This window comes from Lutjanus erythropterus, chromosome 1, assembly GCF_056507025.1.
Source record: "Lutjanus erythropterus isolate fLutEry1 chromosome 1, fLutEry1.hap2, whole genome shotgun sequence".
NCBI lineage: Eukaryota > Metazoa > Chordata > Actinopteri > Lutjaniformes > Lutjanidae > Lutjanus > Lutjanus erythropterus.
Genome location: NC_139317.1, coordinates 21,989,451 through 22,015,361, shown reverse-complemented (window position 1 = coordinate 22,015,361; position 25,911 = coordinate 21,989,451). Strand labels below are relative to the sequence as shown.

The following is a 25,911-nucleotide window of genomic DNA, read 5'->3' as shown; positions in this document are numbered from 1 at the left end:
GGATTAGTGGGTAAATTGTTTAAAGCATGATTCTTATTTATTCTGGATAATTTTCACCTTGTATGTTATGTTTTTTTTTTTTGTTTGTTTTTTTTAACAGAGATAAAGGGTGTGAACACTTCCTCTATCAGCGGGCAGCTGTGATGTTACCACACTGCCTCTCTGTTAAACTTTCATCTCACTACAGCTTTGAGAGACGTCAGAAGTATTGCATGAGAACGACAATAAAATCTCACGATTAACTGCGAGACTTGGGATCTCCAAAATTTTGGCCGGTCTAAAGATCGACATCCGAGGGGGGAGAGACACCGGAGACCCGCGGGTCAAGGTAAAGAAACTCCGTCGCTCCGGACAGACAGACAGACAGGTGACATGACTGACAGGCCGACAGACAGCCTCGTTTCCACTCTGACATCCTCACACACACACACACACACACACACACACACACACACGCTCATGTTTACCTGACAGGATGTTTTCTCTGCATGAGCTGCGCACTTAACGAGCCACGTTTATTTGTACACAGACAGACAGACAGACGCAGTTTGCGCAGCTCCGTGCGCCAAACTGTCCTCTGTTGTGTTGTGGATTATTGCAGCATGCTGCCATGATGAGAGGGGCGGAATCTCCTGCGCACTTTCTAAAACACAACATCAGGCTCAGTGATGCTGGAGGAGGTGAGGCTGCAGAGGCAGAGCTGAGGATGAGGAGGATGCGGGGGCAGGTCCTCTGCAGCTTGACTGACATGCTGCTCGTTATTAAAGCTAGGACGCGTTAATAAAGTGCTGTCACAGTGACGCGTGCATGAACAGATGGAACAGGTAGCCAGACGTGTAACATGCCATAAGGAAATCCCAAATTCCCACAGCTTTAGACAGTGAGTAAAAAAAAAACACAAAAACACAAAACTAGAGTGGTCTACTCATGCTTAATGGTAGTTTTAAAAAGTATTGTTTTACAATTATAGTTCTGGTGTAGTTTTAATAAATATCAAGCCAGGGACAGCAGTGTAAAAAAACATATCACTGAAACCTTAGTAGGCTGTTTTTATGTTTATTGTCAAGTTAAATGTGTTTCGACTTCATCACAGGGCTGTTAGTAGAAGTTGGTGTTGAAGCCTCTCTGTCAGAAAGCCCATTTCCCCCATTTTAGGGGGAAAACAATTATGGTATGACTAAATATCAATTATTGAACCCTGATATTGGCCTGTCTAGCTGTATGGGTCTATATCAGCATTGGCATATATTAAATACCTTCAGGTGTGCAGAAACAACAGGTTATATGAACTTCTATTTAAAATACAAAAATGTGAAATTATTGGTAATCTTATCTGTATCAGCCATAAGAATTGGGTAATTATCAGTTATCAGTATGAGCTGAAAAAAAAAAAAAACATATTGTCCATCCCCAGGTAAAATAGCAAGATTTCTGCAAGAAATTGCTTTTTGGCAGAAAGCCCCAAAGGCAAACTTCTCCCATGTGCAACTACAAGAGGAAAAAATAATCAAACATACTCGGCACTATGAGGCATTCATCTGATTTGGGGGAGATTTTCTAAATCAGTGGTGATGGTCACAGTTTTTGATTATATGATATATAAATAAATAAAATTGACTTGACTTAGATGTTAGATTTATTTATTTGTTGTTGTAGTTCATTGACTAACGTAAGACCTAAAACATTTTTTTTTTTTCATAAAAGGCAAAATAACACACTAGCCTACTCAGCAAAATTATACCCATAAGTTAAGCAAATAAAAAAAATAAACTGAAATTATGAAACATATAATAATGCAATAAATGCAATTAACATACATTGTTTCTACTCTGGACTGGAGCTTCGCTCCTGTTAATAACCTCTTCTCCCGTTTGTCTTTATCACTTGTTTAGCTCCCTATGCTCATCAACATTTCTGCACGGTTCCATTTTCTGGTGCATCAAGTGTCCTTTCAAAATAAACTCCCGTTTTCACAGGAAATATAAACATAAGAACAACTCCTCACATGATAATCACAGTGCATCTGGGTCATTTACACTAAGTCACATAATTAGATTTATTTTAAAGCAATATTTGACTGTAAGATTTTTAGTATAAAAAACATAATTACAATAATTATTAGAGAATGTAACAACACTGTTTTTTTCAAATATTGCATATTGCTAACAAATAGCAAAAAGTATTTTACACTTTGCAAATAATATTTTAAATAAACTGAGGTGTTGCACTATTTGTCTGTTTATTTCTTAGATAAACTTGATTTAAACATTAGATGCTACAGTTAAGCTTATACTACAGTAAAATAAATGCAGTATTTAACTTAAAGTTGTATTAATCAATATAATTAGCATAATTTTTATATTTACATTGAACTAAATGACTACATGTAATATGACAGGGGTTGTCCACAGTGAAGGACCAGCAGAGAAACATTACCCAAATCTAGAGTTATTCACAAGAACTTTACAGTATGAGAATATGTCAAAGCTGTTGGCCTGACAGCTTTTTTGGACTTCTTCTGTCCTCTAGTGGCCATAATATGTTAATGGAGCTTGTAAGTAAATAATGGGCGTTGTTTTTGAGGACGTGTTGAAGTGAGACATATCTATGTCTGAGATGTTAGAACAAACAGAAAGTAAAACTGCTGTGGATCGACTTTAGTCGTTTGACAGGAGGTGTGTGGTGAGATCTCCTCATTTCTAACACTTCGTGATGAGAAGATAAACAGACGGGTAAAAATCTTTTTAACAATCATGTTTATGTGTGAAGTTGCAGCAACTGAAGATGACTTTTTAACTAAGGAGAACTCTTGCAGGGGGGATTCTCAATTTATTTGAATTGTTTAGTTATTTTTTTTAAATATATATAAAGTTGCTATTTTAAGGATTTATTTGCATTTTAGAAACAGAAAAGGAAGATGTACCTCTCCCTCCTGGTGATGTACTTCTCTGCAGAACAGAGAGTGAGTAAGTTGAGGACAGGAATAACTTGAGAGTAGTTGAGGATAATCCTGCTTCCTCTGTGATCTCATCACTGCAGTGTTAATAGATGTTATATAGGGGGGTGCTTTCAAGGGAGAGATCACTGTGCAGGTTTCTATTATGGTGACATCTCTAGAGATGGCATGCATATCTGGTGCCAGCTTCACTGAGCGGGGCAGGGAAGGTTTCAGTTTGAAAGATAAATGCTGTGAAGGTGCAGCGAAAGCCAGTACACAGTTTGAAAATGAGAGGCAGGGTGTTCGACTACGACTGACTAATTGTGTTTCAAATTGGGTCTTTGAGCGCACAATGGGGAATGGGATTGCTCTGAGCTCCCCACTGAAGCACCCAAGGATGAGAAAGTTGTCAGATTTGTAGGTCAGGCTGCAGGGGTTGTTGTTAGGCAGACTTGCTCACAGCTCCAGATGTGACAGCGGTTTGATACCGGGCTATATTTGATGGCGAGTGTTTGCTTTAAGTTCCCAGTTCCCCTTTCAACTTTTATACTGTCATGCAGCTGTTTCTTTTGCAGATTTTATCCCCTCTGTGTCTGAATTATCTTGTTTTAGCTCCTTTTCTTTCCTCTGTTCATGTTCTCTGACATGCTGAGTTAAAATCTTAATTGATTTCACAGTGTTAAAGGGAATTGCAGGAGTGTATCCTAGTCCCATCTGGAGCTTATCAGAGCCTGACCCGGTTTCGGTGTGTGCTACGGTAGTGTGCAGCTCCCCTGGGACCTGTCCCCTCCTCATGCTGACAAAGGGAAGAAGGCCACAACCGTCCCCATCCTGTCCCAGCCCGACGTCGCCCGACACAACCTGACAACATCACCTAAATCTGCTCTCACGCTGCTCCAGAGAACCAAAAGTTGCTTACAGTACAGTTTCACCCTCCATCCACATTGTAGGTCACTTGGTCTTCCTTTCCTCCATTTTGGAAAGAGCTTGCGGGGATATTTTGCCCTACAAAAAAATAATTATCTTATCTCCCTAATTCCCAATTATTATGCACAGGCTTATTTAAGAAAAGGGATTAGATTTTCTCCCTTTTTTTTTTGGTGGCTGCGGCAGCGAGCAGAGGATGAATTTGAATGTGACACTCCTCTCTCCTCTCCTGTCCTGTCCTCCTCCGCAGCAGCAGTGAGGGGGGTCCTACACATGGATGAACTGGGGGAGGAGAGAGCACACTGAGGCTGTCATGTAAGCCGTCTCCTCTGGGGCCACCTCTCGGTGCGTGCTGCTTCCTGCCTCAGGTAGAAGCCTCAGTGTTGCTGCTGCTGAGGCGTCAGGCTGCTCGCTGCTCACTGCCTCTCCTCTCCCTCCCTCTGAGAAGGCAACAGCTCTGCGCTCAAAGCACTGAAATGGAGAAGGTAAGCTGTTTGCTTCATCTTGATTTGAACACAGTTTTCCTCTCTGACACAGCTAGAGATACAGAAGGAGGTTGTTTCTGGTTTTGTGCAGCAGTTTCACTGCAGAGTTTGCACTGTTGATCCTGTGATTGAATCCCTTCAGGGCTTCAGGGGCCTTTCTGTGCAGAGTTGGCATGCTTCCTATGTTTGTGTTGCTCTCTTCTCACCTTAAAAAACATAGATAAACATCAGGAATAACCCTGCCATCACCTTTAGGCAAGGAATAGGTTTTTAAAACTGTTCACTCCTCCTAAATTGGCAGAAAAATTCAAGTGCAGAGGCTGAATTTACCCACAGGAATTAATAAAGTATAACTTAAGTGGACAGTTCTACTGTGCATGATTTTATTATTTATTAGTTTATTTGTGAGGGACAATGCAAAACACATTGTTGCAGGTTATAATAACTAGTCTTCTAGTCAAGGTTAATTTGCAGCTCCTGTCCCTGGTGAGGCTTTTCTAGTTAAAAGGTCATGACATAAAAAACTACTAAAGTTCACTACTAAAATTAAGCACATAATAAGAAGTAAAATACATTAACTGAAGTTAAGTCACAGGTTTGGTTTTGTTTCAGCCAGTGTTTCATCTTTTTATTGAACAGGGATTTCTAACAGCTTTCATTCTCCTTTATTTGCTCATATCTGAAACAAAATCAGTAATGTAAACACAAGCGACTAAACCAGGTTGTTTTCTTTGGGGTTTTGTGATAATAAAATGGCCAAGATCCTTATTTGATCAGATTTTATGTCTTTGTAATGTTTACATACATTAGAATATTTGAAGGTATAGTGCACAACATTTTCCTGCAAAAAAACAGTGTAAAGACTCACATAAACATAATCCCTGTACCCTTCTGCCTGCATTTCCTTATTTTCTCATTATTTTGCGGTGCGCTGAAGGCTTCAGCAACCCAGAACATCTGAGACTCAGCAATCAGCTATCTTTCTGGTGTGTTTACAAATAGCTAGGACAGCAAATCCCACAGATTCTCCCTTTAAATGCAGAAATGTGAGTTTAAATGATTTTGCAAGTGCACAAACAATGCACTAGCGCAGGTTTAGTTTCACTCTGAGGCAGCTGCCAGCACAAGAACAAATAACAACTCTTGGAAGTGTGATTTTAGAGTAAAGCGCCAACACAAATGTTTCTGACATATGCCACTTTGTTTTTTTTATCACACTGGCCTGTGTGTGTCTGTGAGAGAGTGTGTGCTCACTGTATATCTTAAAGCTACGACGAGGAACTTTCATGTTGTGTTGTTTTGTGTTGAGGCCCCTGTGGACAAACGTGGCGGTGTTTTCACAAGAGCTTAATCGATTAGTTGTCAACTATTACATTAATTGACAACTATTTTGATGATCAATTTAAAAAAAAAGTCCAAATTCTCTGATTTCAGGTTCTAAAATATCACTGTTTTCTGGGTTCTTTAGTCCTAAATGACAGTAAACTGAATATTTTTGGGGACAAAACAAGACATTTAAGGATGTCATCTTGGACTTTGATCAGCATTTTTTTTTTTTTACCATTTTCTGACATTTTAGAGACCAAACAACTAGAAATTGTCAGATGAATTGACAACAAAAATAATCATCGCAGCACTAGTTTCCACCGTAATAACCACAAAATATAATGTCAAAAATAAAATTATATAAAGGAAAATTTGTTTAACATGCTAACATGCTACTCACTGTAACTTTAGTTGTGAAAATGTGAAGAAGGGCTTGTTTAAAGTCATATAGAGGCAACTTGTTCACACCGGTTAAAACTCTTTGTAGTAGCTTTAAACATTTGCAGGGTTTTACTTGTGTTGTGTTGTGTTTCTCTTTCAGAGCTGCTCTGAGTGCTCCGAGCCAACGCTTGCACAGAGCCTGTGTACGCTCTGCAACAAGTGGCTGTGTTATCAGTGCACAGATGTGCATCAGCACCAGAGAGCCCCCACCACCTCCCAGTACACAGACCTGCACCCACAGCAGAGGCCCGGCGCCGCCCAGCGTCCTGACCTGCACCAGAGAGGCTCCAGCTCACTGCCTCCGACCGGACAAGGCAAGACATTTACATGGTTCAACAGTTTGTCACCTCCATTTTCCAGGCCGGGGTGACAGATTATTAGCGGGGTTACACAGTCTGCCTCTCTGTCTGTCACCTGAACGCCTGTTATGGCTCCTTTATTTCCCCTCTGCTGCTCTGTTTGTTTGTTAATCATGTCTCAGTAGGAACTGCTGCGATGAATAATGCATGGCAGTGATGGTTGATAATCGTTCCTGGAGATCCCTGTGTTTTATTACACCTCTCTTTAACACACGTGTGGCCCAGATTCTAAAGTGTTCCTATGATTTCATTTTTGCTAATATTAGTGTGTTGCTATTTAAAGCCCCTCCAGTTTGCCTGGAAGCTTTGTTCCTATCTGCTTCTGTAGGACTGCGCTGCTCAAGTTGTCAAATCATAACGAGCACGTCCTGAACCTTTATTGTGATGTGGGAGTATTACTGTTTGGTTTGTGTACTTGTGTGTGAGAAAAGCTGTGTGAATGCGCTGACAGACAGGATGTGGTCAGTCAGATCGGGTTGATGCACATGGGGTGATGCTGAGCTCTCGACCACAGAGATGTGCAAAGATGATAGCAGGCAGGAGGGGGTTGGCTGAGGTGAGCCGGCCAGCAGAGAGCAGCAGGGCTGCGTTCATTAGCCTCACCCAGCTATTGTTAGACAGACGTTCTGCGGGCCAACAGCTTCTACTGTGACCTATTTAGAAATGTGTGAGAGATATTTTTTGAGGTTTTGTATTAGTATGTACAAGCGTGGCTGTTATTTCATCAAAGGTTGATTGGACAGCACTGAAATATAGTTCACTAACACCTTTGTCTCACGACGCACTTTGACACATTGCAACCTCAACATGCAACCTATATCCCACAAGTGTTTCATCGTTTTTGTTTCAAGGTGCAGAGAGATGCCTGTATGAATATTTGATGCATCTACTGCTCCACTGTAGAGCTACGTAGAAGTTTCACATCTGATTTATCATGAAAGATTACATGAATGTAAACAATAATCATGGCAGATTTGACATCATTGTGGGCATTTTCAAAATGAAAGTATATTCCAGGTCAATTGTGCAGCAAGTGTGTCTTTAAAACAGTTGTACAGTCAAACAGTGCAATACATCCTGGAAATTTTATGCCTAGATTCATTTTTAGGGTCTAATGTTCAAAAGTCCTCTGTTTGTTTCGGTTTAGGCGAACCACACCCCAGAAAGGAGGGTTAGTGTTGAAATGAAGCCAGTTGGCTTAGCTTAGCTTAGCATAACGACTGGTAACAGGGAAGTAGCTGTCCAAAATTATATATCTCAAAAATAAAGTCATTGTCAGTCAGTAGATTGCAAACACAAAACACAAGAGGTAATATTTGATTTGTCTGTTCTGGGCCACTGTAGAAACATGGTGGTATAGCAGGCGACCTTCATGGAAGAGGACCTGCACCCTCTGTAGATATAAACACCTCATTTAAAGGTAACAAAAACATAACAGTTCTCATTCTTATTTTTCAGGTGATTATACAATAATAAAAACATACTTATGAATATTGTACTGTATTTCTGCCATATTTGGCCAATTAATCCCCATAAACCTTGCACACTGGACCTCCAAAGCTCATTAATTAACACATTATATGGAGCTGAAATGCACTTGGAAACCATCTGCTATCATATAAGAATGATTAGCTCTTTATTATTAGCTTTTTAAAATATTAATCTGCATTTATATGCAGATATCTGTTCATAGTGACAAGCCAAAATGTTGTCTGGACCTAAAACATCTTGTTGTCTCTCAACTCCAACTCCTTTCTTGCATCTCAAGTTGCTAATCAGACCATAAACAATAATGACGAGGAAGTCTTGGCACGATTATCTGTTATCCAGATATCTGCTGGCTCCGCTGGAAACCGTGAAACTTTGACTGTTGTCTCCAGAGACTAAATCATCATCAGTTCTGAGATTGAGTCCAGCATTAAACATAATGTAACTCCCTGTAAAAGCACAATCTGATGTTTTTACGTTCAAACACCAACAAGAAAATAAAATTCAGCTTCTTCTTTGCTCTCAAAATTAGAGCCATGGTATTTGACAGAACTACAGTGTAACAGCACAGTGATAAAGGTGATAATTATTTATGACTCATCAACAAGTCACTTAAAATAGTGTGAAATGCTGCCCGCCTTTCAAACATCTAAAAGAGAACTGAAATACAAACTGACAATCCAAACCCACTGTCTTATTTATCAAACAAATCTTAAATCAAGCTTAAAATAGCTTATTGCCTGGCTATCTGGCAAGGCATATTTATTTATATAACACATTTTATACCCAAAGGCAAAGTGTTTTACAGATACACAGGCAAAAGACAAGAAACTTGATAAAAACAATAAAAGCAAACAAGCAAAAGCGCACAAGATAAAAACAAATGATATAAATAAAATAAAATAAACTAACAAAATCAAAAGCAGTCGTAAACAGCTGGCTTGGGGAGTAACAGATTACATGTAACAGATAAGGTGATAACTGTATTACAATTTAAAAATAAAGAACGCTATACTGTCATGCACACAGTTGCCAATTCATGCTTCACTGGGTGGACATTTAGCATTTTTTTTGTCTTTAAACCAATCAATCAATCAATCAATCAATCAATCAATCAATCAATCAATCAATCAATTGTGCTTAACAAAGAAAGGAAAGGATGGACAAACTAATAAACCAAACAATGAACATGAAACGCTTAGAGCTGCATCGATTAATCTACTTTTAATCAACTATTAAATTAACATGCATCTGTTTTGATAATTATTTAATCATTTTGAGTCATTTTTTAAAGAAAAAATGTCCAAATTCTCTGATTCCAGCCTCAACAAGACTTTGAGGATGTCATCTTGATCAACATTTCTCACTTATATCTGACATGTTATGGACCTAACAACTAATCAATTAGTGGAGAAAATGGTCAAAGATTAATTGATAATGAAAATGTCAATTAGAGGAAAGACTTTAAAAACAGGGCCGACCATATGGATCACACAGACGTGCATGTTTGGATTAATCGCTGGTGAAAATAATCATTAGTTGCAGCCCTAAAAACAATATATTAGGCTCAACAGTTCCACCTTATTTTATACTGAAGTAATCCAAGAGTAACAGAAAGCAATGAAGTTTCATTACTTTAATATCGTGATACTTGGATTACCTTACTGATTACAGGTAATTAGTAACTGTATCAGAGTACATTTATAAAGTAACCCTCAGAACCCTGGTAAACAGGCGGGTCTGTAACTGGATTTGAAAGTAGTCGGCTTTATCTCAAGTCTGGCAGTTTGTCCCCTTTTTGAGCAGCTTCACCATGTTTAGCTTTCACTCTGGGAACAGTCAGTAATCCAGAACGAGCTGGCCTGAGCGATCTGCGAGGATCATGCAGGGTCAGCAGATCTGATAAGTATCTTGGATTTAAACCGTTCAGTGATTTATAGAAGTTTGAAGTTTATTCCTGGAGTATTTGATCGTTAGTTTGTTATCATCAAATACTTTATTGGCTATGTGAGAACACACTGTTGGTCTTCTTCTTGCTGTGGGTGTGAATTGCTTGTCGACTGTTGCTAATGCTCCGTGCTCTCCCCCCCTGCCCCCCCCACCCCCCCCCACTCTCCTCTCCCTCCTCCCTCCGTCTGTCTTTTAGGCCCGGGGTCGTATCCTTGCTCCCTCCTCATGTGCCACTCTCACAGACAGGAGCCCTTGGAGCTGTTTTGTGAGTCATGTGACCTTCTGTGCTGTAGCAGCTGTCACCTGTCCTCCCACAAAAACCACAGGTCAGTCCTCAGATGCACAGCACAAGGACACTGCAGAGGAGGGCTAACCGCAGGTTCAAAACTTCCTCTGAGCAACAACTCGCGCTTTAACTGCCTTGTCACTTTTTTATCATGTGCATCTGCATACACTACCCTTGGCCCGACTAATACCTATTAAGTATTCATGTGCTTTTGTTTTCTGTGATGTTTCGGTACAGTAGCTGCCTCTAAGGTCATCTGCATAATGTCTCGTCCCCAGGGGAAACAAATTTAATTCTGGTGTTTTTCATGCCCGCAGAATAAATTAGTGAACTTTGGTGTCTGGTGGATGGTGTGATCTCTCTCTCGTGTGTGTGTGTGCAGGGTGGTGCAGATCGGAAATGCTTTGCAGGACCAGCAGTGGCTGTTCGAGAGCCTGATGGTGCAGGTGGAGGAGAGGAGATCTGCAGTGGAGAACAATGCAAAACAGATAGAGGACAGGTTGGTTTAGACTCACACAGAGCCCCAAGTGTGAGCAACTTCTGCACAAATAGTCAATAATTTAACAGTGGGAAATATAGCAAGCTAATGCATAAATTAGTGTCTGAATGTGGCTTTCTTCTCCTGCATTTGACTGAGGCGTTTATTTTCTCCTCTCTGTCTTCTTAGACTTCATGGAGTAAAGATTGCACACAGGAAGGCCGAGAACCAGATTAAAATGGCAAAGATGATTATGATGAACGAGCTTAACAAACGAGCCAACCTATTAATAGAGCAACTGGAGGTAATTACTTTCTCTCTTTTTCTTTCCCCCTTATCGTTCAGCCAGCCGTGAATCTACATGTGAGGAATCAGTAACCGCCGTGATGTAATCAGTCCTGAAAGCAAGCAAACGAGAAGCCATAATAACCTGTCGAAGCTGCTTAAGCCAACTCCTCAGGAACTACAAAAAAATATCCAATAATTACACTTAACTAACTAGATGCATTCTTATGTTTTTTCTTTGCAGAAAATCTCAGAGGACTTCCAGCAGCGTCTGGAGGACCAGCTGCAGGGGGCAATAGAGACATGTGGCCAGCTGGACCATGTTCAGAAGTTCATCACCTGGGCTACGACCCACCACTGCAGAGGCCCGGTGCTCTTCAGCAGAGCTCTGGTATGCTGACAGGACGGTCAACAGACGTCCACTGACTTATTGTAACACACACAGTCCTCTGAGGGGGGAGTAATTAATAATTTCAATGATTAGGCAGAAGAAGTTTAATCCCTCTTTTTTTATTTATTTTCCTGTATACTTAAAGGAGAATGTCATTGATTTCAGCCTCATTACAGAACATAGTTAAATATATAGCTGCAAATTTTTAACATAAAGTAGGTGTTTTGAGTTGGGAGCATGGAGTTTGAAAGGGGCAGTCATTCACCAGGCAGTGAGGGTTTAACAAAAGACAAGTTGTATGATTGGACGTGTGGGATCCAGTGCAGAAGTGAGATCAACTCATTCTAATTAAGTCTCAGATCTTTGCACTCAAGTCCCAAGTTAAGACTCACAAATCCCAAGTCCTAAATTTTGAGGTTCAAGTCCTAAAGAAGTCATAATGCAACAGTAACATGTCAGTGTCATTGACTTATAAAGTTATTTAGCTGTTAAGCTAACATTAGCTACGCATTAGCTAGCTAACTATGTAGACTTCACCTACCATGCTATGTACAGCTTCAAATATCAAATGAAGTTGCAAGTTGTTGTGTCTTCTCCTGTTATTTTTGACATGCATGTTTTGCATACTGTAATTACTTTTGTTGACCTCAGTTCTCGCACAAAATTATTTTGGTAGTAATGTTGCATTAGCTCTTCATGATTCTCTCCTGCAACTTGATGGATGCGATCTGATTGGTTCAGACAAAGTGGATCTGGGGAAATTAAGGGAATTAAGTGTTGACTTGTTAGAAATGAATAGCATTAACTTTTCAAGAAAGTCCCATTCATTTTTGTTTTGTACATACCCGGCAGAAGCTTTGTCAGCTTTTTTCTCTCCTGTTTCCTTAGCTAACCAGCTGTTAGCTAGCTAGTTAGCTAACCTAACATTTATTAAAGTAAGATGTATATTGGTTGCTTTTTCAGGTCAATCAAAACATCTTTTAACCATGTTCAGAGTATGTCTTTCTTGTCAACATAGATGCACATAGCATCTAATGACAGGAAACAGGAAAGAAAAAAAGGTTCTGCCAGGTACCAAGGTTGCACAACTGTTATCGGAGCACACAGAGAAAAAGGGGCAGGACTTAGGAAGAGTCGGTTGAAGGGAAATGAACATAAATAAGATTTTTAATTTTTAGTCTTTGGGCTTAGTATAAGGTATGAGGTATTTCAAGTCAAAAGGCTGAAATCTAACTCAAGTCACAAGTCATTGCAAGTCGTAACACATCAAATTTGTGACTCAATGTCCACACCTCTGAGCCAGTGTTTGTGACCCCATACAAGGGACAAAAAGTTAGAATATCTTGGCCTCAATTTTGACCATTATTTTGTAAATCTCCTCTGATACCTCTAACTTCATGGAAGTGCAATAATAAGTCACTTGAATACTCTTTTAATATAAAGTTATATTGATGGGTGGTGCTAAAAGAATTGTAGTATTTGTATAATGCACCCCAGGAAGCTTTTGCTGAGACATTTTTCTTTCTTGATTTTATGCACTTAAGGTTAGAATATCTCCATACTTCACATCTTAATGAGGTCTTTTTCCTGGAGGACGTTGAAAGATGCTTTACAACTCTAAAGCACAGTGTGAGATGTTTGTGTTAATGGCCTTCGATTTCCAGCAGTTTGGGTTTAAAAAAAAATCCAAAATTCTATCTGTAGTTTTTTTGTGTGCACTTTTTCTTTCTCTAATTTTACTATGGAGATCAGTAATGGTAGCAGGGATTTGCAAAATGCATAAAATAAAAGAATATCCATTCGTCTTTCAGATTTCACTCCAGATGCAGCAGCTGCTTGAGTCGTCACTCCACTCAGACTCCTGGAGTCCCGTCAAGATCAAATTTAACTGGGATGCCAGTTACTGGACCAAGCAGATCTCCTCTTTAGGTAAAATGAATGTTACTGAAGCAAGATGGTTACTGTATATGACAGTATTGCAAGCCAGATTCTCATTATTCAAAATGCAATTAATGCATTTGAATAGAAATGCCATTTTTGATGCAGGATGCATTCAGAAGAACTGTCTACTACATTATTTTGGAGTATATTAATAATAATATTATTTGCATGACATGTGACCTAATGTTTTGAACACAGGTCTTAATGTGACTGTTGTTACTCTGCAGGTCAGCTGACTGTTGAAGGGGGAAACTGCACGTATCCTCAGGGCTTGGCCTGCTCCAGTATTCTGCGGCCTCAGCCCATCACCTGCTTGTCTCTGCCACCTGTGTGTCACAGAGGACGGGAGCCCGGCTGTGGGTACCAGGCCTGCTGTGAGCCCCAGATGTGTTGCCTGCACGGCCTTCCCTCTCAGCCTGATCTGTCCAGTCTGGACAAAAGCCAGCTGGAAGCCACTCTTTATAACTCCAGCTGTGTTCAGCCGGCCCTCATCCCTGCCTCCTTACACCAGAGCCAGCAGCTTCAGAGGTGCTGGGACCCAGACAGCTCATCGCAATGTCCTCCCCCTTCATCACCTGTCCCATTACTGGGACCCATCCAGATCAACTGCAGTCGAGGATCTGCATCCCAGCCACAATCTTCTGCCTCCCAGCCTCAGCCTCAAAGTAAATCTTATCTCTACCGCCAACACCAGAGAGAAGTTCCTGCAGACAGCCATGCTCAGCCAGGAGCAGAGCGTAGCAGGCCAGGCCAGTGTCAGGGGAGGCTGTCGACCAGCTTGGCTCTGCAGCAGGACCTCAGCCACACAGCTTTGGACAGAGATGCGATGACTGAAGACAGCTGGGAGGACAGATGCAGGGCGGAGGAGGCTCATGGACAAACAGGAGTAGCCGAAAGCAGAGAGCTGCTGGACGAGGACCTGCTGCGGGACAGGAGGGAGCAGAGTCCCGTCCAACAGCAGCAACAGCAGCTCCATGTTCCTCCTGCAGCAGAGCTGAGGAAAGAGCCACAGAGGAACAGACCTGCACTGACGCTCAGAGACCACAGAGATGGCAAGGTGAGAGCAAAAAAGCAAGGATCCCTATAATTTAACTGTAAAAAAGTTTTGGCAAAGATCTGCATCCAAACCACAGTAAACCTTGCTGGGAAGTATCTTATTGTAATAATACTAGAAATACACACACACAACAAAACATTCAATACATGCATTCAGAGTTAATCATTGACTTTGGAACCAGCAGTTGGCAGTTCTCACCACAAGGTCCTCTCACTAGCTTTTGATCGTATCACAAAATCTTCATCAGCAGAGGGAGTTTCCCAATTGTAGGTGTTAAAATTTCTAACATTTCGAGGACTTTTTGTCCTTGTTGGTTCAAAAGTTGAGATCAAATGTTCATTCTTGACCTTGAAAACAGCAGTTGACAGTTAATCTCACCACAAGGTTCATGCAAGTTGTACTCCTTTACTTGAGGACAAGGAAAATATTCATGACACACTTATAATGGTCTTATGACAGTAAAAGTGTTGCAGACACTTTTATATGTCACATGCACAAATGCGAATGAAAACGGAGTGCAGCATTATGCATTGAGCAATAACCTGTTATAACTGTGGAGTTTATACAAATTTCACACAAGCTTCTTCAACAAGGGATTAACTCAGTTTGGGCATTGATGCTTCAGGTGTACTCATGCAGATAAACTGTGATTCATGAAAAGGGCAGGTAACCTGTGAAATATTTTACATAACATATTTGTCATTTGTCACTCAGTTGACAGTTCTACTGGTTGTTATCAGTTGCATCGTAGGTGTGAACACCTTTCGTATTTGTATTTGTTTACAGCTACTGTGAGATCAAAGCGAAGCATGTGGTAGGATTTTGTGCACCTCAGTGTTCGGTTTTTCATTTCACACGTGGTTCTGCAAAGCTTCTATGTCCCCAAACAAATTTCAGCCCAACTCACAACTGATGACATGGTAAACCACACAATGATGTTTATATACTCCTCTCAAAAACCACAACGTATCGGTCAGAGTCAGGCCCATTTCCTATAAAACGCAGGTGTTCAAAAACTCTTAGATAAACACAAAGAACAAAAGACAAAGGCATCAAAGCCTAATTCAAACATTTTATCATGTAGTGACAAATCAAAAGCCAGTGGGAAAATGTTATACATATGCTAACTGCTCATTGTATATTTCTGAAATGTTGGAGTGCTGAATTTGAGGCGGTTTTAATTAATACAAGTGAAACTAAAGGAGCACTTTATTTTAATGCCAGAATGATCACTTCCCACAGTTGACAGCAAGCCTGAAAACAGATGGCGCAACAGAAATGTGTTCCTGCTTTCATGAAGAGAGGATGATGGGAAAACAAAGAGCTGCTCTGACAATTAAAAACTGAGCCGTTCAGAGCGATGCATCCCAAAACCAGGAGAGCACTGTTCATCATAATCACACTTGATGCCAGAGGTTTGAGCAGCCACGTAATCACCTCTCTGGGACACAAAGATGTATTATATTTGCATTTTCAAGTCACAGCATCTGAAAAACGACATAAAACCACTTGGGCGCAGTCATTTATGTACTTAACCTGTCATTAATGAGTCACTGAGGGAATAGAGGGAGCTGCCAGTTTGATTTCAGTTCTGGTTTGCACTCTGAGATAAATTCCTACACCCCTTCCACCCCCCTCGTCGTTCCAGAGAGAAGGATTATAGTCTATTTTCCTCCACAGTCTGAATCCTGCGTACCTCCCCCCAAGGGGCATGGATCAGGTAAGTGTTTTAATCGCGTGATACTTAGGAGCACATGCTCAGTGGCAGCCTGGCCTGAATATGCATGATGGTGCAACAGAAAACGGAAAAGAGGGATGTGTTAAAAAAGCCTTGGTGTTAAATGATTTGTCAGCCCTCCTGCTTACATTAGCTGAAGACAGTGGTAAAAGGACACACAGAAGAAGTACAAGTACTTGTGCAAAAAAGACTGGCAAAAGTAGAAGTACTGATTCAACTTTTTGACTTAAGTAAAAGCACAGGCTCTGAAATTAGTAAAGTAAAAAGTTACCCTTGGAAGGACGTGTCTACTGGCTGTTTCTGTGCAAAGCTAACTGAACATCAGTTGTCTGTCATCTTCCTCTCTGTTTGTTTCACCTTGTTACTTTTTTTTTGTCTTGTGATGTCTTTTTTGTCTTGATACATCTTTAACAGTTTTTTGTCCTGTGGCATCTTATTCTTTTCTTTGTTTGTTTGTTTGTTACATCATTTTTCCTGTTATTTCTTGTTACGTCTTTTTCATCTTGGTATGTCTTTCACATAGTCTTTAATCTTGTTACCTTATTTTTCACAGTGTCACATCTTGTTACAACATGTCATGTTCTTTTTGTCTTGTTACGTCCTATTTGTCTTGTTATATCTTTTTGGTCCATTTGGTCTTTTATGTTGTTTTTCATCTCATTATGTCTTGTCTTGTTTTCTTGTTAAGCCATGTTTTGTCTTGATGGTCTTTTAGTTTGTTTTTCATCTTGTAATGTCTTGTTTGTCTTGTTATGTCTTGTTCAGTATAATTCAGTTTGTATTTTTGAAGTGTCAAATCATAGCAAAGTTATTGCAGGACACTTTTCAAATAGAGCATGTCCAGACTGTACTCTTTATAATGGCAGTTCCCACCAAGAGCAAGCACTGAGGTGACAGTGGTGAGGAAAAACTTCCTTTTATCAGGTCAGAAACTTTGAGTGGATTCAGGCTCTTTATTAAGAGCCACCAAAACCAGAAGAGGAAGGGAGTAGGGAAAGGAACAAGGGTGAGAGGACTTGTTATGTCTTTTACATCTTATTATGTCACTTTTCTTCTTTACGTCTTTTGTCTTATGTCTGTCATGTTGGACATGCACTGATGGATACACCCAGAAATCTTCTATCTTCCACTTAGGTTGAAATATGTCTTAATATTGGGAAGGCAACATGCATTGATGCAAAATATAGAAATAATCTATAATTCCCCTCAAATAGTTTTATTTAAATAACAAGCCTGTTTTGAGAAAGTAAGAAGTAGAAAATACAAATATTTCTGTTACAATGTAAGGAGTAAAAGTAAGTACTTGTCTGAAAAATAAATACTCAAGTAAAGCACAGATACCTGAAAAATGTTAAGTACAGTAATGAAGTATTTGTACTTAGTTACTTCCCACCTCTGCTGCAGACACAGCTGATAGGTTTTAAAGAGCTTTTCAGGACACTTGCATTAGTTAAGTTTTAAAATAGGAGAGTGAAAGAGAGAGAAAAAGTGGTAGAAAGTGCTATTCTGGTTTAATCAAAGGGCCACTCTGCAGCCCTAATAGTGAATTTACATATGATAATTGGTGTTGTAACCAAACCCCTCATTAACATATGCAGCTGTGTGAGCCATTCTCCATGTTTATAAGGATTGAGATGTTTTGAATCAGTCCTAGAACAGGCTCTGAATGATGTTTTTGTTCATTTGCTGTGCTTGTGTGACACTCAAGGTTGTTTCTACGGCACACGTCACACTCCTCTTCTCTCCTTTCTTTTGTTAATGGCGCGAACAGAGGTGTCTGTACATGTGATGCAGCTCGCTCAGTTTTGTGCATTTTGTGTGTCTGACAGAGATCCACGTCCCTGGAGGTGTCGGTGACAGCCCACGAGTGTGTATCTGATGTGCAGAGCAGCAGGCTCAGCCCTAGTTTGGTGTCCACGAGGAGGAAGAGACGCTCCCAGAGCATCCCGGCAGAGCTGGCAGCCCCGTCCACCAGCCTGTACACTGAAAGGCCCACAGGATACACACACGGCCAAGAGGCACAAGCTGCAAATAAGGTAACCAACCTTACTGCGTCAGAATATAATCACACATGGGGAGGAAGTGAAACTCGGCTGTCTTAGAGAAAATGGAGGCGATCAGTGGTGTTGCCTTCCACCTGTTACAAAGGCGAATTGTAGTAATAAAAGAACACATTTTGTCACACACGGTTTCACTGTAAAATGAATATAAACATGCAGATTATTTTCTAGATTATTTATTTGTTTGATCTATAAAATGTCAGAAAATAGCGAAAAAATGTTCATCAGAGCCCAAACTCTTCAGATTGCTTGTGTTGTGATTATGAAAGTAAAATTAAAGTTGGCATTAAATCACACCAAGTTAAAGGTCCAGACAGACAACTAGCTACAAGATAAGTTAATGTTAATGATTTAGAAGGTATATGGCAAATATAGCAAAGTAAAAAGTAGATTACTGGCTCAGAGTAAACATACAGTTTCAAAAAAGGAACATGAAAAGTACCAGTCATTGTTACCCACTGTTGAATTCAACTTACTTTCACATAAAAAGAAAAGAACCGGAAATCCTCCTCCGCAATTGAGGAGCTAGACTCAGAGAATTGTTGAAATTTTTGCCTGAAAAATCAATTCAACATTTGATAGATTATAAAAGTAGTTGTAGATTAATTGTCTGTCAGTTGGCTAATTGTTTGACTAATTGTGCAGCTCTACGTTGATTTAGAGCAGGGCATCAGTTATCAATTGTCTAAAAATAGTACTGTTGCTTACTTGGTAAACATGGGCTGAAAATGAAACTGACTGATCTTTAACAAGTTGAGTTTCGTTATGGGAAATGTGGGTGCCAGTTTTTGACAAGGAAGAAGAATGTGTGGGGAAAAAGTCAAATTACTAATAAGACTGTTTCTTCTGTTGTAGAAGGCTGTGCCTTGGAAATGTAAGTTTTACATAGGTGTTTTTTGTTCTCAGTATGCCAGTATGGATCCCAGACAGAGGAGAGCTTCAGATGGCGTGCTTTGTGTTGTCAAAGAAACTTCGTCTGACACGGTGCCCTTCAGAGGCCACCGGTCTCCTCTACTGTCCTATAAGACTGAGCCAGGTGCTGGAAAATACAACTTTACCATGCGATTATTTCTTATATCCTCAAATAAACAAAATAAAAATGTGTTCATCTTTCTCTTTAGATCCGTCTATTTATGTAAATGAAGATCTTGATTATGAAGCTAAGGAGGAATGCAGGGTGTCAAGAAATGGCCACAACAGGTGTGTAACAGCTGTGGAGTCAAACATCTGTCCATGCACATGAAAATATGGTATATAGTTCTCATCATTAATTCTCTACCTGCCTTTACAGTAGCACAGATGTTCAGAAAGACTCAGGAAAGGCCAGAGTTCCAGTGGTTTGCTTAGAGCGGCTTAAAATACTTGTGTCTCAGCTCCCTCCACATGGACGACGGCAGAGTGACCCTTTACCTGCCAGCGGGATGGAGAGGGGCGAAACTCTAATGCAGCAGAGAGCCTGGCATGACGCCATGCCTGAGGTATGATTCTTTGCTTTGAGATGAAAGGTGAAAAGGTACCTTCTAATTAATAATTTAATACACAAGAAAATGTGCTTTTGAAAGGATAGTTTGGATTTTTTGAAGTGGGGTCATACAAGGTACTTGTAACTCCTCTCTGCATCCCCAAACTGCTGGTGCACTGACCGCCATCTACTGCATGTAAGACTGTCACCTCAAGTGATCTACATCGATCAGGCATAACATTATGACCACTGACAGGTGAAGTGAATAACGCTGATTATCTCTTCATCATGGCACCTGTTAGAGGGTGGGATATATTAGGCAGCAAGTGAACATTTTGTCCTCAGAGTTGATGTGTTAGAAGCAGGAAAAATGGCCAAACGTAAGGATTTGAGCGAGTTTGACAAGGGCCAAATTGTGATGGCTAGTCAACTGGGTCAGAGCATCTCCAAAACTGCAGCTCTTGTGGCGTGTTCCTGGTCTGCAGTGATCAGTATCTGTCAAAAGTGGTCCAAGGAAGGAACAGTGGTGAACTGGCGACAGGGTCATGGGCGGCCAAGGCTCACTGATGCACGTAGGGAGCGAGGGCTGGCCGTGTGGTCTGATCCAACAGACGAGCTACTGTTGCTCAAATTGCTGAAAAGGTTAATGCTGGTTCTTGCAGAAAGATATCAGAATACACAGTGCATCACAGTTTGTTGTATAAAGTCAGGGTGTTCATGCTGACCCCTGTGGACCACCAAAAGCACCAACAATGGGCACGTGAGCATCAGAACTGGACCACGGAGCAATGGAAGAAATTGACCTGGTCTGATGAATCACGTTTTCTTTTACATCACGTGGATGGCCGGGTGCGTGTGTGTCGCTTACCTGGGAAACACATGGCACCAGGATGCACTATGGGAAGAAGGCAAGCCGGCTGAGGCAGTGTGATGCTTTGGGCAATGTTCTGCTGGGAAACCTTGGGTCCTGCCATCCATGTGGATGTTACTTTGACACCTACCACCTACCTAAGCCTACCTAAGCACTAGAAGATGTATACGCTTTCATGGAAATGGTATTCCCTGATGGCTGTGGCCTCTTTCAGCAGGATAATGCGCCGTGCCACAAAGCAAAAATGGTTCAGGAATGGTTCAAGGAGCACAACAACGAGTTTGAGGTTTTGACTTGGCCTACAAATACCCCAGATCTCAATCCAATCGAGCATCTGTGGGATGTGCTGGACAAACAAGTCCGATCCATGGAGGCCCCCCTCGCAACTTACAAGACTTAAAGGATCTGCTGCTAACATCTTGGTGGCAGATACCACAGCACACCTTCAGGGGTCTAGTGGAGTCCATGCCTCGACAGGTCAGGGCTGTTTTGGCAGCAGAAGGGGGACCAACACAATATCAGGCAGGTGGTCATAATGTTATGCCTGAACGGTGTAACATCATAGTATTATATCACCTTGTAATGTATATGGTTGAGTTTTGAACTCATAAACTGTTTATTCAAGTTCTTGATTACTCACACACTAGACTGTGGCTTCAGTAAGGTATGAAGACAGTATTGTTTTGGGATTGTAACAACACTGTGTTGTGTCTAGGAAGGATGGTCCTGAGCCACACTGCCCTGCATGTTTTAGATGTTTTTTCTGTTATACACACCTGGTTCAAATGATCAGCTCATTATCAAGCCTGTAGAGAAGCCTGATAACAGGTACCTTGAAACATCTAAAACACGCAGGTTAGTGAGTCCTAAGGTTTGAAAGCACTGGATTAGACCATGTACAAAAAAATATAACTTCAGGTTTCATACCTTATGCATGAACTACTAATTATTGTTTCATTTGATACATTACAGAAATCAATAGATTCTGGTTAACATGCTTCTCCTCCCGCCTTTGTTATAAACATAGGGGACAGCTGGAGGCTCTGAGATCACAAGGACCACCCGCTCACTCACAGCACCCTCATATGTAGATCGTCCCGACTGTCATCCGTCCACCACACGGTCCACCAGCAGTGACTTTGACAGTCAAGAGAGAATCAGCTCGAATAACGTGTCTGTGCTGCCATCCCCTGACCCTAAATATGCACCACAGAGTTACTCAGCGCTGGATCTGGACTCTGACTCTGACCCCAGGTCCATCTCAGAGGAAGACGCAGCTATTTCATGGCCGGATCAGGACCCACAGCTGGACTCAGACATATCACCAGAGTCTGACCCAAATGCAGATTCTTCATCTGAGGCTGAGGAGAAATCAGCAGCAGCGGGAGAGATGGGGCTCTGCGGTGACACTGAGATTGCAGGGGAATCGGAGCCAAGTCTTGAATATGCAGGATCAGAGGATGGCCAAGGGTTGGACGCTGATGCAGACTCAGGCGATGTTGAAACAGAGTCAGATGTCCAGCCTGAGTACAACCCGGGCTTCCAGGCAGAGACTGATTCTGACATTGTGTCCGATCAGCCTCCAGACTCTCAGGGCTCTGCGGAGTCTGAGCTTGATGTCGAATCTGAACCAGAGCTGACAACCGACGACCCACAACCACTTCGCTCCGACCTGGAGGAGGACTCTCATATCGGTCCTGCTCAGAGGCCGCTTTTGATCGCAAACCCTGTCCCTCAGAGAGGCACAGAGGACATCCAGCCTGACCAGGACGTCGCAGAGATAGACAGTGAAGACTTCTGTGCTGTGTGTCTGATCGGAGGGGACCTGCTGTGCTGTGACCGCTGTCCAAAAGTCTTTCATCTGTCCTGCCACATCCCATCTTTGCTGAGCTTCCCCTCGTAAGTTTCTTATACTGTAACCTGAAATGTATACAGTGCATTCATCAAACGGTTTATTTGGAGCTGTTATTGTTAAAGGGACAGTTCACTGCCATTTATCCATATTGATAGTTTTGGTGGCAGTTGCTGAGTTCAGCCATGAAGATGTTTACCTCACTTGGCCTCTGGTGCTCAAAGCTCTAAAAAAAAAATACAGTTGAACTGAAACTTCACAGCATTGTCTCATTATCTGCTAACTCAAGATAATGCACAGACCTTGGTGTGAGCAATTTCATGTAGAAAAAACTTTTTTCCTACTAAAAAAGCAGTTTACTAGACAGTAATTTATAGCTTTTTCTTTGTAGTAGAAAGGAAGTAGTTCCAACAGATTCAACTACAAAAGAAAGTAGTTCTAGTAGGTTCTACTGCAGAAAGAAAGTAGTTTGCTACCAGAAAAAAGCAATTTACTAGAAAGTAATGTACTACTTTTTCTTTTGACTAGAAAGAAAGTAGTTCCATTAGATTCTACTGCAAAAGGAAAGTAGTCCGCTACTAGAAAGAAAGCACTTTATGACATTTTCTAGTAGGTAGAAAGTATTTTGGTAGATTCTACTGCATAAAGAAAGTGGTTTATGAATAAAAAGAAAGTAGTTTAGAAGAAAGTAGTTTACTACTACTACTACTACTACTACTACTACTACTACTACAGGTGAAATGTCCCTCTAACCTGACGCTGTTTCTCATCCTGCTCAGAGGTGACTGGGTGTGCAGCCTGTGCAGAGACATTATGCAGCCAGAGGTTGAGTATGACTGTGAGAATGAGAGAACATCTGGAGAACTCACACTGACACAGGGACTGCCAGCATGTGACCAGAGAGTAGGTTGTTTCATTAGCTGCAGTCATAATGATAATGATGGTTTCCTTTCCTGCATTTATAACAATTGTCTTGTGTGTTTTAGAAATGTGAGCGGCTGACTCTGCTGATCCTCAGTAACATCCTGAGTGCTCCCTTCCATGAGCCTGTCAGTCCACTTGTGAGTGATCACCCTTTTCTCACAGTCCAGTTACAGTAAAGGCCAACTCATTCTCACAATCTCATTTATTTTTCATTACAGAGAAAGGAACACAGTAGCATCATAGTCAACAGTTTTCCTGTACACTTTGTGCTTCTATAGTTCTCAGGGTTGCTTTAATGTACTCTGTTCACACTTACTTTTTCTCACTAAAACCCAAATGGGAAGTGTGTTGAATGTGTCTTTCCTCATTAAACATTTGCAAAACTGTGATCAGTTGTATAGCTTTTAAATATTGGCAGAAATGCATGCATGAGTTTGCTCAGGATACAAAAAAAGGGGAACCGGTCATACAAACATGGCATAGTCATCAAAAACTCCACAGGGTCCCTTTAATACTGATACCTTAGGTTATCTCCTCTTGAGGACTTACTTGTTTGATCCGAACCAAAATTACAGGTGTGAAACCTCCTCTGGAACATGGTCGGGATCAAACTGCTGAACCCCGGCCAGACTGACTAAAATTTTGGTCATTCAAATTTGGCTGTATGGTTAATTACACGTTTCTGTCGTGTGACTCAGAAACTCTGAACACACATTTCTTGTTGCTTTACAAAATCTTTAAACGTCACTGCTTTTTCCTGCAGGCTCGTCATTACTACCAGATCATAAAGAGGCCTATGGACCTGTCAGTGATCAGGGCCAAACTCAACAAGAAGAATACCCGACATTATAACTCACCTGACCAGTTTGTTGCTGATGTCTTTCTCATGTTTCGCAACTGTGCAAAGTTCAATTATGTAAGTTAAAAATCCTGTATGTGTGTATTCAGTGCACAGTTTTCACCATAATTACAAAAAATCCTGGTTTAAATGATAAATACAGTTATCACCAGTCAGTACTTAACCAGCATTTAAGTGAGTGTTATGTGTCTTTCTCTGTCTGACCACAGCCTGACTCTGAGGTAGCCCAAGCAGGCCGCAGCCTCGAGGCGTTCTTCGTTTCCAAGCTGAAAGAAGTTTTCCCAGACAGAGTGTTCCCCGCGGCAGAGGCTGACTCTGACAGCGACGAGTACGACGAGGCCTGCAGGACCGCCGAGGGTGGTTTCCCCTGGCCGGAGAGGAGGGAGCAGTGCCACAGGAAGAGGAAGAGGAGAAACTCTCTCAAGTCGAGGAGACATCACTTCTAACCCGATGTGAATGGACAGCAGCCATGGACACAATTATGCTGTATTTGTGTGTAATTATGCTGTTTTTATTCAGTGTTTCCATTCTGTAATCTGAAAGTAGCCCTGATTTGTGGTTTGCAATAACATCACAGTGCTGCCATCTGATGGCAGCTGAGCGTATTGAACCAATACTTCAAATACTTGACAGGCAGCTGCAGACTGTAACTGATCAGAGAGGAGATACAACGTGGTCACATACACTCTGAGAAATAAAGGAGCTAAATGGAATCACTAAGGGTTCTCTTAGTTTAACCACAGAGGAGAGTGCTTTTTGGTTTCTGGTAGAACCTTACATAAAGGTTCCTCTTGGAACTAATTCAGAGAGTACATACATAGAACCCAATACAAACAATTGTACCTGGAACCATCTGTGAAAGGTTTCACCCAGAACCCCCTATGAGAGGGTTCTACTGAGAACCCTTTTGTATTCCAAGGGTTTTATCTAGAACCCAAACAAGAGGGTCTAGCAAGAATCTTTTTATATCCCAAGGGTTTTTATCTAGAACCCTCACAGGGTTCTACCGAGAAGCTTTTTATATTCCAAGGGTTTTATTTAGAACCCACTCAGAGTGTTCTACTGAGAACCCTTTTATATTCCAGGGGTTTCATCTAGAACCCAAACAGGTGGTTCTACTGAGAACCTTTTTATATTCCAAGGGTTTTTGTGTAGAATCCACTTAGAGAGTTCTACCAATAACATTTTTATATCTAGAACGCACCCCCAGGGAACCCTAGACAAAAAGTTCTAAAAGGATTTCAACAATCCTTGAAGAAATCATTGTCCAAAATGTTTTTTTTTTTTTGGACGTAAAGTGTTCTTAATGGAACCCTTAGTCTTACAAAGAACCCTTGGCAAAGTCTTCTGTCAAAAAAGGAGCAAATGGTTCTGGGTAAAACCTTGGTCCTTCAGGAAGAACCCTTGTAGAACCTTTATTTCTACGAGTGTACTGTGTTCTACACATTTGGATCCAGGCCTCTGCAGACGAATCAAACAGAAGTTATTTGATTCGTCCGCAGAGACCTTAGAACAGGTTATAGTTGTGAGGCGATGCTGTAATTGTCACTGTATCATATCATGTTTTGGCCGTTCATGAATTGTTGCTGAAATTAACCATGATACTCTGTATTTACAATCAGACGTCCTAAAATCACATACCTGATGTTTATGCTGTATTGTACAAAGACGATGCTGTTGTTGGATGTTTATTAATCTCACTTTGCATCTTTATTATTAAGTGGATTTTTTTAGGTGAACATAGCTCTGATTATACACAGCACTTTGCAACTTTGATATTGGTAAATAAATAC

General features: G+C 41.0%; 1 protein-coding gene across 1 annotated transcript; it reads left to right on the top strand.

Moving 5' to 3' along the window:
* Positions 1-25,557, top strand: trim66 (tripartite motif containing 66). The gene is made up of 18 exons (XM_084716770.1): positions 1-328; positions 3,616-4,350; positions 6,218-6,431; positions 10,111-10,240; positions 10,583-10,699; positions 10,868-10,982; positions 11,208-11,354; positions 13,166-13,283; positions 13,523-14,352; positions 17,920-18,126; positions 19,057-19,186; positions 19,272-19,350; positions 19,442-19,628; positions 21,511-22,382; positions 23,115-23,238; positions 23,322-23,396; positions 24,023-24,175; positions 24,328-25,557. The coding sequence occupies exons 2-18, from the start codon at positions 4,342-4,344 to the stop codon at positions 24,562-24,564; spliced, it is 3,744 nt and encodes a 1,247-aa protein (XP_084572896.1). The 5' UTR covers positions 1-328; positions 3,616-4,341; the 3' UTR covers positions 24,565-25,557.
* Positions 25,558-25,911: the final 354 nt, after the last annotated feature.